The 15,441-nt window shown below is 40.9% G+C and overlaps 2 protein-coding genes across 3 annotated transcripts in view; both read left to right on the top strand.

The window, feature by feature from the left end:
• Nucleotides 1–12,830, top strand: part of LOC120747114 (vitamin D3 hydroxylase-associated protein-like) — a 37,237-nt gene extending 24,407 nt beyond the window's left edge. For both annotated transcript variants that reach the window (XM_040052766.1, XM_040052763.1), the window contains 2 exons: nt 990–992; nt 12,134–12,830. The gene's annotated coding sequence lies outside the window, so the exon portion shown is untranslated. The remainder of the gene's footprint in view (nt 1–989; nt 993–12,133) is intronic.
• LOC120747115 (vitamin D3 hydroxylase-associated protein-like) lies at nt 1,007–12,220 on the top strand. Its single transcript, XM_040052767.1, has 15 exons — nt 1,007–1,591; nt 7,746–7,859; nt 8,104–8,244; nt 8,388–8,521; nt 8,673–8,879; nt 8,977–9,017; nt 9,143–9,267; nt 9,497–9,622; nt 9,713–9,810; nt 10,045–10,144; nt 10,230–10,273; nt 10,378–10,417; nt 10,493–10,601; nt 11,512–11,657; nt 11,903–12,220. Exons 1-15 carry the CDS (start codon nt 1,367–1,369, stop codon nt 12,023–12,025), a joined length of 1,773 nt encoding a protein of 590 aa, XP_039908701.1. The 5' UTR covers nt 1,007–1,366; the 3' UTR covers nt 12,026–12,220.
• Nucleotides 12,831–15,441: the final 2,611 nt, after the last annotated feature.

The raw sequence follows: 15,441 nt of genomic DNA, 5'->3' as shown, positions 1-15,441 counted from the left end.
ATTTTGTGTTTATTTTGGTCTTTGATTGTTTCCTAAAGGCTTTAGGAACTCTAACTCTTTCATTTTTCATCTTTCTTTCATACATTCATTTAATAATTTAATGTGTTTTTTTGTCTTGCTATCCCCATCTATGCTTTATATTTCTTTATATCCATAACAGCAAACATGCTAGATCTTGTTGAGAAAATAAAATGTGAAATCATTAGGCAAGTCTGCTTTATTTGTATAGACCAAAATAACCTCACAGACAATAAAAAGACCAAAAAGCATACTAAACAATATTACAAAAAAGTCACAAATTTATTCAAACGGTTACAAGTAAACAAACAAACAAGCAGACTATGTGAAATACTTAAATATGTACACATAAAATATATGCAGACATGAGAAGAATGAGACAAGAAAAGCGGTCAAATATCCAGACAGAACTCTGCCAGAAGCTTGTTGAGGGTTACCAAAACTTTCTGAGGTACAGCTTGCAATCGGCCCACCATGGAAAAAAAGGACATTTCAAAGAAATTATTAGCCCAAAATGACCATAACGTTCACTATATGTGTATTGTTCATCTGCTAATGACATTAAAACAAACCATTTATTTTTCTAATGTAGTGGTTTGACATTGATATTTATAAACGAATAAAATAAATAGTTCCTGTTTTATAAGCCGTATTACATTTGATTTGATCTTTCAAACCTGCCCCGAAGATCTCTGATGGGGGGGGAGTGGCTTTGTTTTGGGGTTGTTGTTGATTTTTTTGTTGTTGTTGTTTTTTTGTTGTAAAATGTTTCATATATTAAACGGAATTATGACATGATCATCGTGACAATAATAAAGGTTGAAACTGTTGTTAATATAGTTATATATTTAATAATATCAAAATTAACTAAACTCGAAACACTAATATCCGTTGTTCCGGAGGGAGAATAATTTCCGGGTCACGGAAAGCTAACAGCTGATGCGGTGCAGAAAGGGGAAAAGAGGCTATAGGAAGTTAGCGAGTAAGCGGTCGGCTCTCCTTTATCCTAATATAAAAATGATAATAATCACTATAAAATACAGAACTTACGTGAAAACGTTTAGGTGATCTTTCTAAGGAGAAGTCCTAAATGGACTTTCTGTAATTAATTTGGATGCACACGCACTTCAACACATATTTGTTGTTTTTGTTTACGCTGTCATTCACAGTGCCGCGCTATTTGGAAGTACGCACGCGCAGTGAGTGAGCGTCATTGTTTTATTAAAGTAGGAGCTGTTACTTGCTTAACGCGCCTATTTATTTTGCTCAAAGGTCAGCCTGTCCCATTTAAACAACCGTGTGTAAAGTCCACTTGTCATTTAGTCGAGTTTGCAGCAACAGGACAAAAATGCAAGCCTCGCAGAATATTGAACAGTTTATTAAGGGAGTGAAAATGGACAAGTGGGCAGTGGCTCTGCTCACTGGTGCTACCTGCGTTGTCGGATCCGTGGTTATGCTGGTGAAAAAGATCAGCAGCCACCGAGAGACGGAGGAAAAGATCAAGAGAGCCAGAAACAGGAGAGAGGAGAGCTTGCAGCGGGCAGAGCAGGCGGTGCTCCGCTACAAAGAGTCGGTGAGAGTTCAGAGCCCTGGACTTTGAATTGTTTAAGTTAATCTTTGGAGTTATTAGTTCAAACCTGGTGAACTGTGGACAAACAATTTGGTAAATTCAAATTCAAATTTTATTTGTCACGTACACAGTCATACACGATATGCAGTGAAATGCTTGGACAACTGCTCGTGACCTAAAGAAAAGAAGAAAAGGTTATGAACAAGATAGGAAATAAATATGAAAATTAAAAAGGGTAAATTTAACTAGGAAGGAATAAAATATAAAAATTAAAGTTAAAAATGAAATAACTGTACAACACAAATTAGACTGAAGGGTAAATTTAACTGGGAAAGAATAAGATAAAATATATAAATTAAAGTTGAAAATAAAATAACTGTACAACAAAATACACAATACACAGTATAGAAATATATAAGAATGTATGAAGAAATATAAATATTATATACACAATAACAGCAGCTGTACAAGTATTAACTGGAAATGAAGAATATAATGACCAGTGTTGTGCAATCCACATTATGTCTTGTGCAGTGCAAATATGCTTAAAGTGATTTAAGTGATGAAGTGAAAACAATGTCCAGAATGTCCAGTGTGTGTGCAAGAACTATATGTGTGGGTCAGTACTGTGTGGTGGTGTGATTGAGAGACCGTATCGCCTGCGGGAAGAAGCTCCTCCTCATAAATAATTATGTATTATTTCCGAAGTGCCTTAATTTTCAGATATTATATCAATAAGGTGCTGAAAACATTCCTCAGAGACTTTGCTCCATATTGACATAAAAATCATGATGTGAATCGCTCGTTCCCACAGTTCTCCAAAGGTGCTTTATTGGATTTATTTACTATTGCCCTGTCCAGGGTGTACCCCGCCTCTCGCCCCATGACAGCTGGGATAGGCTCCAGTGCCCCCGCGACCCTGAAAAGGATAAGCGGAAGCGAATGGATGGATGGATTTACTATTGCAAAACATGGTGTTAAGTTGCAGACTTGCTTAGATGTAGCTTATTACATTGAAACACACTGAATGTTATCAGTATTTTATTATTTATTTCATTTCTTTGGATTTTTTAAATTTTAAATTCAGTCGTAATTAGTTGTTTATTGTTTTAGATTAGTTTTTATTGTATAAACATTTGTATTTTGGGGGTTTTAGTGTTGCTTAATTTTTAGTATTACAATAGGGGTATTTGTTAAAGGCACCATTTAAGAAGATGATATATTTTTTACAATAGAAATCTGGAATTTGTAGGTGGTGGGTTTGATGGTCTCAGAATCTCATCTCTGCTTTATGCAGATGTGTTTCTGTTAGCTTCATCAAGCCATGACCTCAACCTTGCACTGGGGTGGTTTGTAGCCAAGTGTAAAGCCACTAGGATGACAAAGGGCATCTTCAGTTCTGAGGCAACTGATGCCATTTGGGAAATGACGGAATGCCTGAGGTATCAGCACTGGGCACAATATTTAAATAAACCTCATTCTTGTTTACAAGTGAGAGCAGAGTAGAGCAGGAGAGTGACACGGGGCAGTTACTGTTCCATTGTGGTGAAAAGAGCTGAGCATTAAATTAATGATGCCACAGCACTTTGCTTGTTCCTACACACAAGGCCCCATAATGACAAAGTCAAAAGCATTTGGTATTATTTGCAAATTTATTAAAAATAAACACAAAAATATTACATGTACATAAGTATTCACAGCCTTTGCCATGGCTCTCAAAATTGAGCTCAGGTGCTTTTTGTTTCCACTGATTCAATGTCACATATTTTTACCACTTGATTGCAGTATACCTGTGGTAAACTCAGTTGATTGGACATGATTTGGAAAATCACACCCTTGTCTATATAAAGTGCTATAGTTGACATTGCATGTGAGAGCACAAACCAACTGATGAAATCCAAGGAATTGTCTGTAGACTTCTGAGATATGATTGTATTGTGGTACAGAAACATTTTTGAAGAACTGAAGGTCTCAGTGAGTACAGTAGCCTCCATCATCCATAACTAGAAGAAGTCTGGAACCACCTAGACCAGGGGTAGGCAATTCCAGGCCTCGAGGGCCGGTGTCCTGCAGGTTTTAGATATCACCCTGGGTCAACACACCTGAATCACATGATTAGTTTATTACCAGGCCTCTGGAGAACTTCAGGACATGTTGAAGAGGTCATTTAGCCATTTGAATCAGCTGTGTTGGATCAAGGACTCATCTAAAACCTGCAGGACACCGACCCTCGAGGCCTGGAGTCGCCCACCCCTGTTCTAGAAGAACAACCATTTCTGCAGTACTCAACCAATGTAAGATAGCATGGCCAGATGGAAACCACTCCTTCTTAATAAGCACATGACAGCCCAGCTGAGGTTTGCCAAAAAGGCACCCGAACGACTCTGAGACCATGAGACATGACATTTTCTGGTCTAAAGAAACAAAAATAAAAGTCTTTGACCTGAATACCAAGTGCCATGTCTCGTGGAAACCAGGCATCACCTGGCCAATACCATATCTACTGTGAAGCACGTGAAACTTGTGAAACCAATCGACATACAGGCTAAGCAACCATAAGGAAATATATTTTTTGGAACATTAATCCTTTAGTTGTTCAAAGACGTGGAGACATAGGCCAACATGTCAGGAAGCTGTCTGAATCATAGTCATAGAAGTACCAAATGAGTGACTATTTGGGTAAAAACACGATTCCTCCTTTTAATAGTTGACACAGATTTAGAGAATCAGTGCTGAGGTCTATTGGGGCTTTTCTGCTGACACATGGTTGTCTACAATTTTTTCGATCAGTTTTTCCAATCTCATTGTAATAGATCAATACAACAACAACAATAACAACAAACTTTATTTATATAGCACATTTAAAAACCAGTGCTTAATATAAAGAGGATAAGATGAAGTAACAGGGTGGATGAAGGCTATGGCAAAGTACCAATATAGTAGCATGTTAAATGGCATTAAAAACACACATATATATATATATATTAGGGGTGCAACGATACACAAAATTCACGGTTCGGTTCGGTTCGATACTTTGGTGTCACGGTTCGATATTTTTTCGATACAAACAAAATGTTCATGCCTTTTTAATTTGTCATTTATTAAAATTATAAATATATATTTTAACTCAAAAGTACAGTTTTTAAATTTAATGTTGCTGAAACAAAAGTAATTAAAAAAATAATCTGATTGAGGAATCACTCATCTTTGGAAAAGAGAGTTTATTACAGAGAAATGGCTCTTTCCAAAATAAAAGCTATACTATACGCTTCTTCTGGGCTATATTCTCAGCAGCATATTGTAGCGGGTCAGGGCTGTTCGGGGTTCTGTTTGTACAGTTATGTTTTGTTTATGTTGCCATAGTGACGGGTGACGCCCTCTCGCTGCGACGGTGTGTCCTTCCGGGGTCAGAGGGCGCCCTGTGTGTTGTTGTTGCTGTGCGGTTGCCGCGCTGAGGAGTTAGCTAGCAGCAGTGTTCTTCTGCAGATGTCAATAAATGGCTGTGCTCCCTGGCTAGCTCACAGGAAGCAAGACCAAACGACACCTCCGTCTCCTCCTTGTCTGAGCTCGCCACATTGGTGTCAGAAGTGGGATGATGGTGGTGTAACAGTGTTTATGTGGTATTATTCCACTTGCCACAAATATCAGTGTAATGGGGAAACAGCGCCCCCCCCCTCTCGGTGTGGCTGGTTAGGTGAGGCTGGCTGCAGTAATCGCTGCCAGTCTGCCGTAGCCATACGAGAGGTGAGTTGTATTGTTCCGCACACGATATAGCTAAGTAGTACAGACACATAAAACATGTTTGATTAGCTGATGAGCACCGAGTGTAATAAGTGCTTAGTGGACACATGTCCAACACCAGTTTTATGTACTTTTCATTTGTTTATTAATGTGTGAAACTGCATGCTAAAGCGGAATGCTAATGAGATGTTCTGCCGTAGTGTGCTGTGCGGAGTGGTGTGTGGCGAGCCTGTGCACTGATAATACACCGTTGTTTCCATTCAGGAAATAAAGTGGCAACGATCGATCAGAGACTCCTTGTCTTTTTAAAAACACTACACAACGCAGAGTCGAGGAGTCTGTTTGGGCCGAACTGTTGCAGCGGGATGAAGCAGAAACCGGTTACAGTGGCACCCCATGTTCTGACCCGAGTGACTTTTCCCCCGCCGGTCATGACCGGCCGGTGCGCCAAAAGAAGGCACCTGGACATTTGCAGGACTTTGTGTGGGGTAATGGGGTCGTCGGGGAAGACTGACCCCTTAGGTGGGGGCTATGTAGCGGGTCAGGGCTGTTCGGGGTTCTGTTTGTACAGTTGTTTTGTTTATGTTGCCATAGTGACGGGTGACGCCCTCTCGCTGCGACGGTGTGTCCTTCCGGGGTCAGAGGGCGCCCTGTGTGTTGTTGTTGTTGTTGCTGTGCGGTTGCCGCGCTGAGCAGTTAGCTAGCGGCAGTGTTCTTCTGCAGATGTCAATAAACGGCTGTGCTCCCTGGCTAGCTCACGGGAAGCAAGACCAAACGACACCTCCGTCTCCTCCTTGTCTGATCTCGCCAAATTGGTGTCAGAAGTGGGATGATGGTGGCACTCCATGTTCTGACCCGAGTGACTTTTCCCCCGCCGGTCGTGACCGGCCGGTGCGCCAAAAGAAGGCACCTGGACATTTGCAGGACTTTGTGTGGGGTAATGGGGTCGTCGGGGAAGATTGACCCCTTAGGTGGGGGCTATGTAGCGGGTCAGGGCTGTTGGGGTTCTGTTTGTACAGTTATGTTTTGTTTATGTTGCCATAGTGACGGGTGACACCCTCTCGCTGCGACGGTGTGTCCTTCCGGGGTCAGAGGGCGCCCTGTGTGTTGTTGTTGTTGCTGTGCGGTTGTCGCGCTGAGCAGTTAGCTAGCGGCAGTGTTCTTCTGCAGATGTCAATAAATGGCTGTGCTCCTTGGCTAGCTCACGGGAAGCAAGACCAAACGACACCTCCGTCTCCTCCTTGTCTGAGCTCGCCACAATATTAAACATATCAGGTCCCCATAAGGAGAATCATGTGCTAACGGCTGTCTAAATCACTCGGGTAAAGTTTGTAGCATGCATGCTTGTTGTTTTTGTCTGCTTCCACTTGTCTTTGCACTAGGATGATGTCGGTGTAAACGTGCAGTCATATTCGTTGTGTTCCCACTAGTGCTGTCAGCGTTAATCTCGTTGAAATGACATTAACGCCACAACACGGCAAATCTCCGTGTGTGGGGCTAGACGGCCAACACCTTAACGAGCTAACTGCGTTAACACACTAGTTCCCACCCATGTAATTGAGCATTGCGTGGCACATCCAACATACTGTTTTACTTTAGTCCATGACGCGCTTACCTTCAGGGTCATACGTCACATGAAAACCAAAATAATTCCAAACGCCAGATCTGAATGAGGGTGGGGGAGGTTCAATTTGCCATGTTGCAAGGAGAGCTTAACTTCTGTCTTGCTAGCTTGCCCTGCGCTCTTCCTTCTGAAGATGCTGTCTGTGTTGAGCGCTCAGTGGATCTGCGCTTGACAGTGCAGCCTAGGCGGAGTAGTCGAACGCAGATTCACTGAGCGCTCAACACAGACAGCATCGTCAGAAGGAAAGTTGATAAAATAAATTACAAATTTTGTATCGTTCATACATATGCATACCGAACCAAAAGCACTGTATCGAACGGTTCAATATCGATACGAGTATCGTTGCACCCCTAGTAATTAAGTATACGGAGGTGGAACACAGACAAAGGAAAAATCCTGGTTCAATGCTTTTTTGTTTAATTTAATTTATTTTATTTATTTTTGAACCAGAAAAATCCCTTGAGATTAACATCAGTTTTTCAAGGATAAATTGGTCAAGAGGACAAACCCTTACATTGTTACAAGTTACAATTCAAATATAACATCAAAACACTTAATAAGTAGTTAGAGACAAAATAATACAAAAATACAGATCCAGCTTATAAATGGCAATAACAGTCTTCGGTTACATAAGTCTTTTTGAGTGTTATGAACTCTGTCAGGGAGAGCTTTAATGTGTTCTGAAGGTTGTTCCATGACCAGGATGCAAAATTAGAGGTGATACTAAGTCTTAAATTCTTGCTTTAAATGTTTTTTTGAAGTAATGATTCTGTGTGGGTCTGTGTCTTCTAGCATCCGACAACTGACTCTGCTTTCATCCTGACACTCTCCCTGTCTGAGCTGACAAAGCAACTGAAGGAAGGCTCACTTACCCCTGAGGATGTGCTTTACTCTTATATGGAAAAGGTTCAGTATCCAACATGACACAAAGGTTTACTTAATATAACAAAACAAATCTTTCATAATAGCTCAAATACACCAAAAGCTAATTTTTAGAAGTAATCATTAGTAATCAAGTAATCATTTTAATTTTCAGGACTTGTCTCTCTTTTTTATTTTTGACAGGAATGTTCATCCCCTTGAAGCATGGAAACTTCTTTCAGGGGAAAACGTTTCTCTGAATCTGTCTGTGCTTGTTTCCTTTCAACAGACTCTGGCTGTAAACCAAAAGCTGAACTGCTGCACTGAAATTTTGCTGGAGAGTTTGGACCAGCTGACAACTGTTGGCTCCAACAAGGATGGTCTCTTGTACGGAGTTCCAGTTAGCGTCAAAGAAAATATTACATTTAAGGTATTACAAAGGTTATGCAATGCAAATTTCAGTTACAGTTAAAGTATTTCCCATCAGTATTTATAAGTATGGTACAGTATTCTCGAGCATCATAGCTCAGGTATTTGATGTACAATTATTGTCTTTGTTTTTTCCAACACTAGAATCATGACTGTTCTTGTGGTGTGGTCATTAACCTGGACCAGCCCGCTGAAAAGGACAGTGTGCTTGTTCAAGTCCTGAAGAAACAAGGAGCTATTCCCTTTGTGAGAACCAACTTGCCTCAAGCTCTTTTAAAGTACATCTTTTATCAGTTACTCACATAAAAATCTACAGCACATTTAAAACTGAGTGCATGTGTTAAGTTGCCTTTGTCCATTCCAAATGTGCAAATAATGAAAATATGAATGAAAATAATATGCAGAGACTCATTAACTGTCTGTTGACAGCTATGACTGCAGTAATCCTATCTACGGGCAGACTGTGAACCCTCATAACCCCCAGAAGACCTCTGGAGGTTCATCTGGTGGGGAGGGGGCTCTCATCGGGGGAGGGGGCTCCCTGCTTGGTATAGGCACTGATATAGGTGGCAGTATCCGTATTCCTGCATCCTTCTGTGGAATCTGTGGTTTCAAGCCAACTGCAGGTCGGCTCAGGTGGGTCTCATTCAGTCAGTTTCCTGGAAATTTATTATACATTGAGTTACACTGAGTTAAACTCTTGTCTTTGTTAACACTTTTGTGTAATGATTAGTTTACAGGGCCTTCGTGCAATTTATCGAGGGCAAAAGTCAGGTAAGAAACATATGTACTTTACATATAAAGTAAATGTAGTTACATAACCACTGTATAGCAATATTTCACAGACACAAACTGTCTCAAATATTTGAGTCACTGCTTTATATTTCGTATGAAACTAGTGCCGTCATCTCCTGGACCCATGGCAAGAGATGTGGACAGCCTGGCTCTGTGCATGCAGGCGCTTCTTTGTGACCACATGTTTTCTTTGGACCCCACTGTTCCACCATTACCTTTTAACATGGAGGTGTGTCCTGTACTGTGAGGTTCATATAATCTGTTAATGATTATTCTTTTGTTTAAAAGCTACGAATTATGCCGATACATAGTTGTCCTAACGCTTCACTTTATATTACTCTTACCTCACCTGTTATTGATGTCCTGAGATACAGAATTAACTTTACAGGCTGTAATCTTAACCTTTGCAAACTGATTATGTTTAATTGACTGAGGAAGTAAAAAAGATTGACCCTTAGATATACAGAAGCTCCAGACCTCTAAGGATTGGTTATTTGGAAAGCGATGGCTACACGCATCCATCTCCAAGCATGGCCCGAGGCGTCAGAGAGGTCAAAGCTCTGCTAGAGCAAGCAGGGCACACAGTAAGACGTCGCCACACACACTATGATCACTGTCAAGCCCCGCATGTGATATGAGTCATAGGTCCTTAGTGTTGATATTTGTGTCTTTAGCTCGTCCCTTACTGTCCACTGAAGATGGATCAAACTATCCCTGAGCTTTTGATAAAGGGTGTATTTGCAGATGGAGCTACCACCCTGCTACAAAAACTGTGAGTTGTTCCATTTAATAAGTCAGTTAGTACCATTTGTTTTCTAAACTTAAATCATCTAACATTTAGAGATTTTGTTTCTTTTTAGTTCTAACCACTAAACATCAGCATGCTGCCATTGTCTTTATGAACAACATGGGGTTGTGGTTCTTTTTGAAACCATTACAGTAATTCTCAGTTCAGTGTCTCTGAACAGACTGTTTTCTCCTCTGCCAATGATCTCTTTCATTTTAGGGAAGGGGGACCTGTGGACCCTTGTCTGGAGCCTCAGGTTTTTCTTTACGGCTTTCCCAATTGGTTGAAGAAAAGCATTTCATTCTTGCTCAAACCCGTGGTGAGTCCTCTAATTCTGTGACAGAGATGTAGACATTTAGATCTAAATTGACATTTAAGATTTTGTTTTTTATTTTTTTTGGCAGTTTCCTCGTGTTTCTGCCAACTTTGATGCTCTTTGTGGAGTTGGGTGAGAAAGTATCCTTGAAATTGTTCATTTTTGTGCTTGAATTGTTTCTTTGTTACATTTCCATGTGCTAGGAATTATATCCAAACATTCTGCTTCATTTTTAGATCTGTTCCAGAGCTGTGGAAGCAACATGCTGCTGTTGAGGTACTGTCAGCTGATGATGCATGGTCACGTATGAAAGTCTGAAGATGAAATTAGGATTTCCTGTGTTTTCTTTAGGACTACATTCAAGAGACAATAGCACATTGGAGGAGCTGCAAAATTGATGTGCTGCTGTGTCCTGTGATTGGACCAGCCTACAACTTCTTATACTGTGGCAAACTTTCAAGTATGATTAACTCAGTATGACAGACAACTTAGTTTCTGTATCTATCACTTTGTTTTTCAAAAAAATGTAATTACAGGACTTTAAAGATGTTTAAAGTGTGAAGCAAAAGTCACAAATTAGATCAGATATTGTTACTTTAATAGTTTCAGAAAATTACAAAGATATGTAAAATATAAAAGGCAAAAGATAACAGTAACTAATAAAAAAACACTTTATTTTTCCAGTTTAATTTTTATTGTGTTTTAGTACTTCTATTTGTAAATGAAGTTTAGCTAAAGTGTAATTCATGTTGTAGTGGATTCAGAGGGTTTCATCACCGGGGAACCGGATAGACATGATAAAAAAAAAAAGAATGACAGTGTACAAAACATGTCTGTGAACTCAGTCATCCAGGTCACTGTAGTCTAAGGAGCTTGGAAAGAAAAACGTCATTGCTGCTTGTGACTTACACCCGTTTTCACACCTTGGATGGTGTGATTAGGTATAGGATCAATGGGTGGTCCATGACCCTCTTGGGGACACTCCCATGGGGCTTAAAATCTGGGACTCTCCACCGGCTGCTCTTGGAACTGAAGAAGCTTCTCGAATGAGAGGTGAAACGTCTTCAAGAAACCTAAAGAAGTCCAGACACTTTTATTTCCAAGCTCCTTAGTGTACAAAACAGTTACACGTTATAATACAACTGAACTTTGAAAAGAGGAAAAAAAGGGACATTTCATCAAAGATGAGGACGACTCTCCAGACATTACTTGATTTAAAAAGTAACCTGGGTCTGGATATAGAGCAATGCAAAGGCATTACTGCATTAACTAAATTATATTTAAATTAAACAATAATTGCATTTGTAAAGGTTAAGAATAGTTTTTATGTTTCTTTATAAGTAATTGATTTATCTTTTCTGCGTTTTAAGCTGCTGTTAGCTACACGATGCTCTACAATCTCCTTACCTTTCCTGCGGGTGTAGTCACTGTTTCCACAGTGACCACAAAGGATGAGGAGGAACTCAAGCACTATAAGGGCTGTTATCAGGACATGTGGGACAAACTCTTCAAAGAGGTAGGCAACATGTACCAGTGAGATAAGACTGAGTGAGAACATAGAGCCAGATTTACTAACACGTTGTGTCAGGACAAACTTTTGGCATGAAAAAAAAATAGATTTTTCCAAAGCGAGTGCAGTAAGAAGACTTCAGTTAAGAAGTAGGGGCTCAGAGACTTTTGAGACTGTTTAGTAAATTACACATTTAGGTGGTGCGTTCAGCTGCTGAGCGTTAAGTGACAGGAGTGTGTTTTTGTGTTCAGGCAGTGTCCGGTGGCGAGGGTCTACCTGTGGCGGTTCAGTGTGTTGCTCTGCCGTGGCAGGATGAGCTCTGCCTGCGCTTCATGAAGGAAGTGGAACAACTGGTCAAAGAAAGCAAGAAGTAAAGCTGCTTTCTTTCTCAGTCTCACAGGAGAGGCTGCAGACTTGAGAGGAGACATGTTAACTTGAGTATTTCCTGTAATAATGAGCTAATGGTGTCATAAATAGTGGAGTATTCTCTACACTACAAGCTTAATCTGGGCACTTTTTGTTTTTTGGCTGTTTATTGAAGGTTAAATAAAATGTAATTGGTAAAATTACACATTTTTTGTTCTTATTGTTGTAGGTCTTTTGTCGCATTACCATCCATTTCATGTAATAAAGTATGAAAAGGCACTAAAAGAACGAAAACTGGAATCATGTCAACAGTAGGCAAAGAGACAGTGCTAGTACATGTGTAAAAATGTTAAGAATTAGCATTAAATAATAAGTATGTAAAGTAATATTACTGTTTGTGCACATAACTCTACGATTTACATTGTGTACATATACAAATTAGTACATACTACATTTGCTTTTGTTTACAACAACAACAACAACAAACTTTATTTATATAGCACATTTAAAACCAGTGGTGTACCAAAGTGCTTAACATACAAGAGGGTAAGATGAAGTAACAGGGAAGGATGAAGGCTTGTTACGACCCGTCTAGGGCCAGGCAATAACATGAGTGAGGCACTCGCTTCCCACCCCAAGACCCAAGCAGCCACAGGAAACAAATCCGTTCCTTATAATGTGATTTATTTACAAAGTGAAAAAAAGGAACAACAAAACGGGAGTGTCAACACTTCAGGGTGAGCCAAGGCCAAAATAATAAACAAAAACAAATCTACACAAATCCCGCTCCCCTGACCTTACCAAAACAAAGTCAAAAGTAAAGACAGAGTCTGACCTCCTTAACTAATTCAAAACAGGAAAAAACGGGTGATCAAAAGAAACGGCAGCTCACCCATACCCACTCCACTTCCACAACTTTTAAGCCGCACTGTAGCCAGCGGTTGCCACAGTTACACTACTCGGTCATGAGAAACGCGAGGACCTCTCCTGCCGTAGCACTCCAGACTCCTTTTAATGGGCGGGTCCTCCGGCTGGAACCAGTCACGTCGGGGCGGTGTATCCACGCACCAATCGGAGCAGGGCACTGGCACAGCTGAATTAACATAAAAAGGTACGTCACCTGCACAAAACAAACACATGAACGTGCAAGTTCGTTACAGGCTATGGCAAAGTACCAACATGCTAGCAGGTTAAATGGCATTAAAAACATAGAAGCAAAAGAAATGCATATAAAAGCATAAAAGAACAATATATGTAAAGGATAAAACAGTCAAAAATTTTAAAAATGATTAAAAGTAGTTAAGAATAGACCGGAGATAGAAATAAGCATTAAACTAACTAACAAGCATTAACTGGTAGAAAAAGGCGAGGCTAAATAGGTGGGCTTTTAACCGCGATTTGAAGGATTGAATGGAATCAGACTCGCGGACAGCGATGGGGAGGTTATTCCATAGATTGGGTGCAGCCAAGGCAAACGCTCGGTCACCTCTAGTCTTCAGCCGGGATCTCGGCAGTACCAAGAGTGACTGGGAAGATGATCTTAGTACTCTAGCAGGGGTGTATAATCTAAGTAGCTCAATGAGGTAGCTTGGAGCTATATTGTTAATAGAGCTGGGCGATATAAGATTTTTTCATATCACGATATGCTTTTTTCATTTCAGGCGATAACGATATATATCATGATATAAGCCAAATAACTATATTTGTAGTTGTATCCATAATTTCTTGGAGCTAATTAATTTTACAGTGTTGAATGAAGTTTATGTGTTATGCTATTAATTACTAGGGGTGCAACGATATTCGTATCGATATTGAACCGTTCGGTTCGGTACACATATGTATGAACGATACAAAATTTGTAATTTATTTTATCAACTTTCCTTCTGACGATGCTGTCTGTGTTGAACGCTCAGTGAATCTGCGTTCGACTACTCCGCCTAGGCTGCACTGTCGAGCGCAGATCCACTGAGCGCTCAACACAGACAGCATAGTCAGAAGGAAGAGCGCAGGGCAAGCTAGCGAGACAGAAGTTAAGCTCACCTTGCAACATGGCAAATTGAACCTCCCCCACCCTCATTCAGATCTGGCGTTTGGAATTATTTTGGTTTTCATGTGACGTATGACTCTGAAGGTAAGCGCGTCATGGACTAAAGTAAAACAGTATGTTGGATGTGCCACGCAATGCTCAATTACATGGGTGGGAACTAGTGTGTTAGCGCAGTTAGCTCGTTAACGTGATGGCCGTCTAGCCCCACGCACGGAGATTTGCGGTGTTGTGGCGTTAACGTCATTTCAACGAGATTAACGCTGACAGCACTAGTGGGAACACAACGAATATGACTGCACGTTTACACCGACATCATCCTAGTGCAAAGACAAGTGGAAGCAGACAAAAACAACAAGCATGCATGCTACAAACTTTACCAGAGTCATTTAGACAGCTGTTAGCACATGATTCTCCTTATGGGGACCTGATATGTTTAATATTGTGGCGAGCTCAGACAAGGAGGAGACGGATGTGTCGTTTGGTCTTGCTTCCCGTGAGCTAGCCAAGGAGCACAGCCATTTATTGACATCTGCAGAAGAACACTGCCGCTAGCTAACTGCTCAGCGCGACAACCGCACAGCAACAACAACAACACACAGGGCGCCCTCTGACCCCGGAAGGACACACCGTCGCAGTGAGAGGGCGTCACCCGTCACTATGGCAACATAAACAAAACAACTGTACAAACAGAACCCCGAACAGCCCTGACCCGCTACATAGCCCCCACCTAAGGGGTCAGTCGTCCCCGACGACCCCATTACCCCACACAAAGTCCTGCAAATGTCCAGGTGCCTTCTTTTGGCGCACCGGCCGGTCACGACCGGCGGGGGAAAAGTCACTCGGGTCAGAACATGGAGTGCCACCATCATCCCACTTCTGACACCAATTTGGCGAGCTCAGACAAGGAGGAGACGGAGGTGTCGTTTGGTCTTGCTTCCCGTGAGCTAGCCAGGGAGCACAGCCATTTATTGACATCTGCAGAAGAACACTGCCGCTAGCTAACTGCTCAGCGCGGCAACCGCACAGCAACAACAACAACAACACACAGGGCGCCCTCTGACCCCGGAAGTACACACCGTCGCAGCGAGAGGGCGTCACCCGTCACTATGGCAACATAAACAAAACATAACTGTACAAACAGAACCCCGAACAGCCCTGACCCGCTACAATATGCTGCTGAGAATATAGCCCAGAAGAAGCGTATAGTATAGCTTTTATTTTGGAAAGAGCCATTTCTCTGTAATAAACTCTCTTTTCCAAAGATGAGTGATTCCTCAATCAGATTATTTTTTTAATTACTTTTGTTTCAGCAACATTAAATTTAAAAACTGTACTTTTGAGTTAAAATATATATTTATAATTTTAATAAATGACAAA

Source organism: Simochromis diagramma, unplaced genomic scaffold (genome assembly GCF_900408965.1).
Source record: "Simochromis diagramma unplaced genomic scaffold, fSimDia1.1 OVJJ01000419.1, whole genome shotgun sequence".
Lineage (NCBI taxonomy): Eukaryota > Metazoa > Chordata > Actinopteri > Cichliformes > Cichlidae > Simochromis > Simochromis diagramma.
This window is presented reverse-complemented; position numbering and strand designations above follow the sequence as displayed.

Coding starts and splice junctions, on each gene's coding strand:
- LOC120747115 (XM_040052767.1), top strand. CDS start 1,367: ATGCAAGCCTCGCAGAATATTGAACAGTTTATTAAGGGAGTGAAAATG. Junction 10,274..10,377: donor GATGCTCTTTGTGGAGTTGG/GTGAGAAAGTAT, acceptor CTTCATTTTTAG/ATCTGTTCCAGAGCTGTGGA. Junction 11,658..11,902: donor GGGACAAACTCTTCAAAGAG/GTAGGCAACATG, acceptor TTTTGTGTTCAG/GCAGTGTCCGGTGGCGAGGG.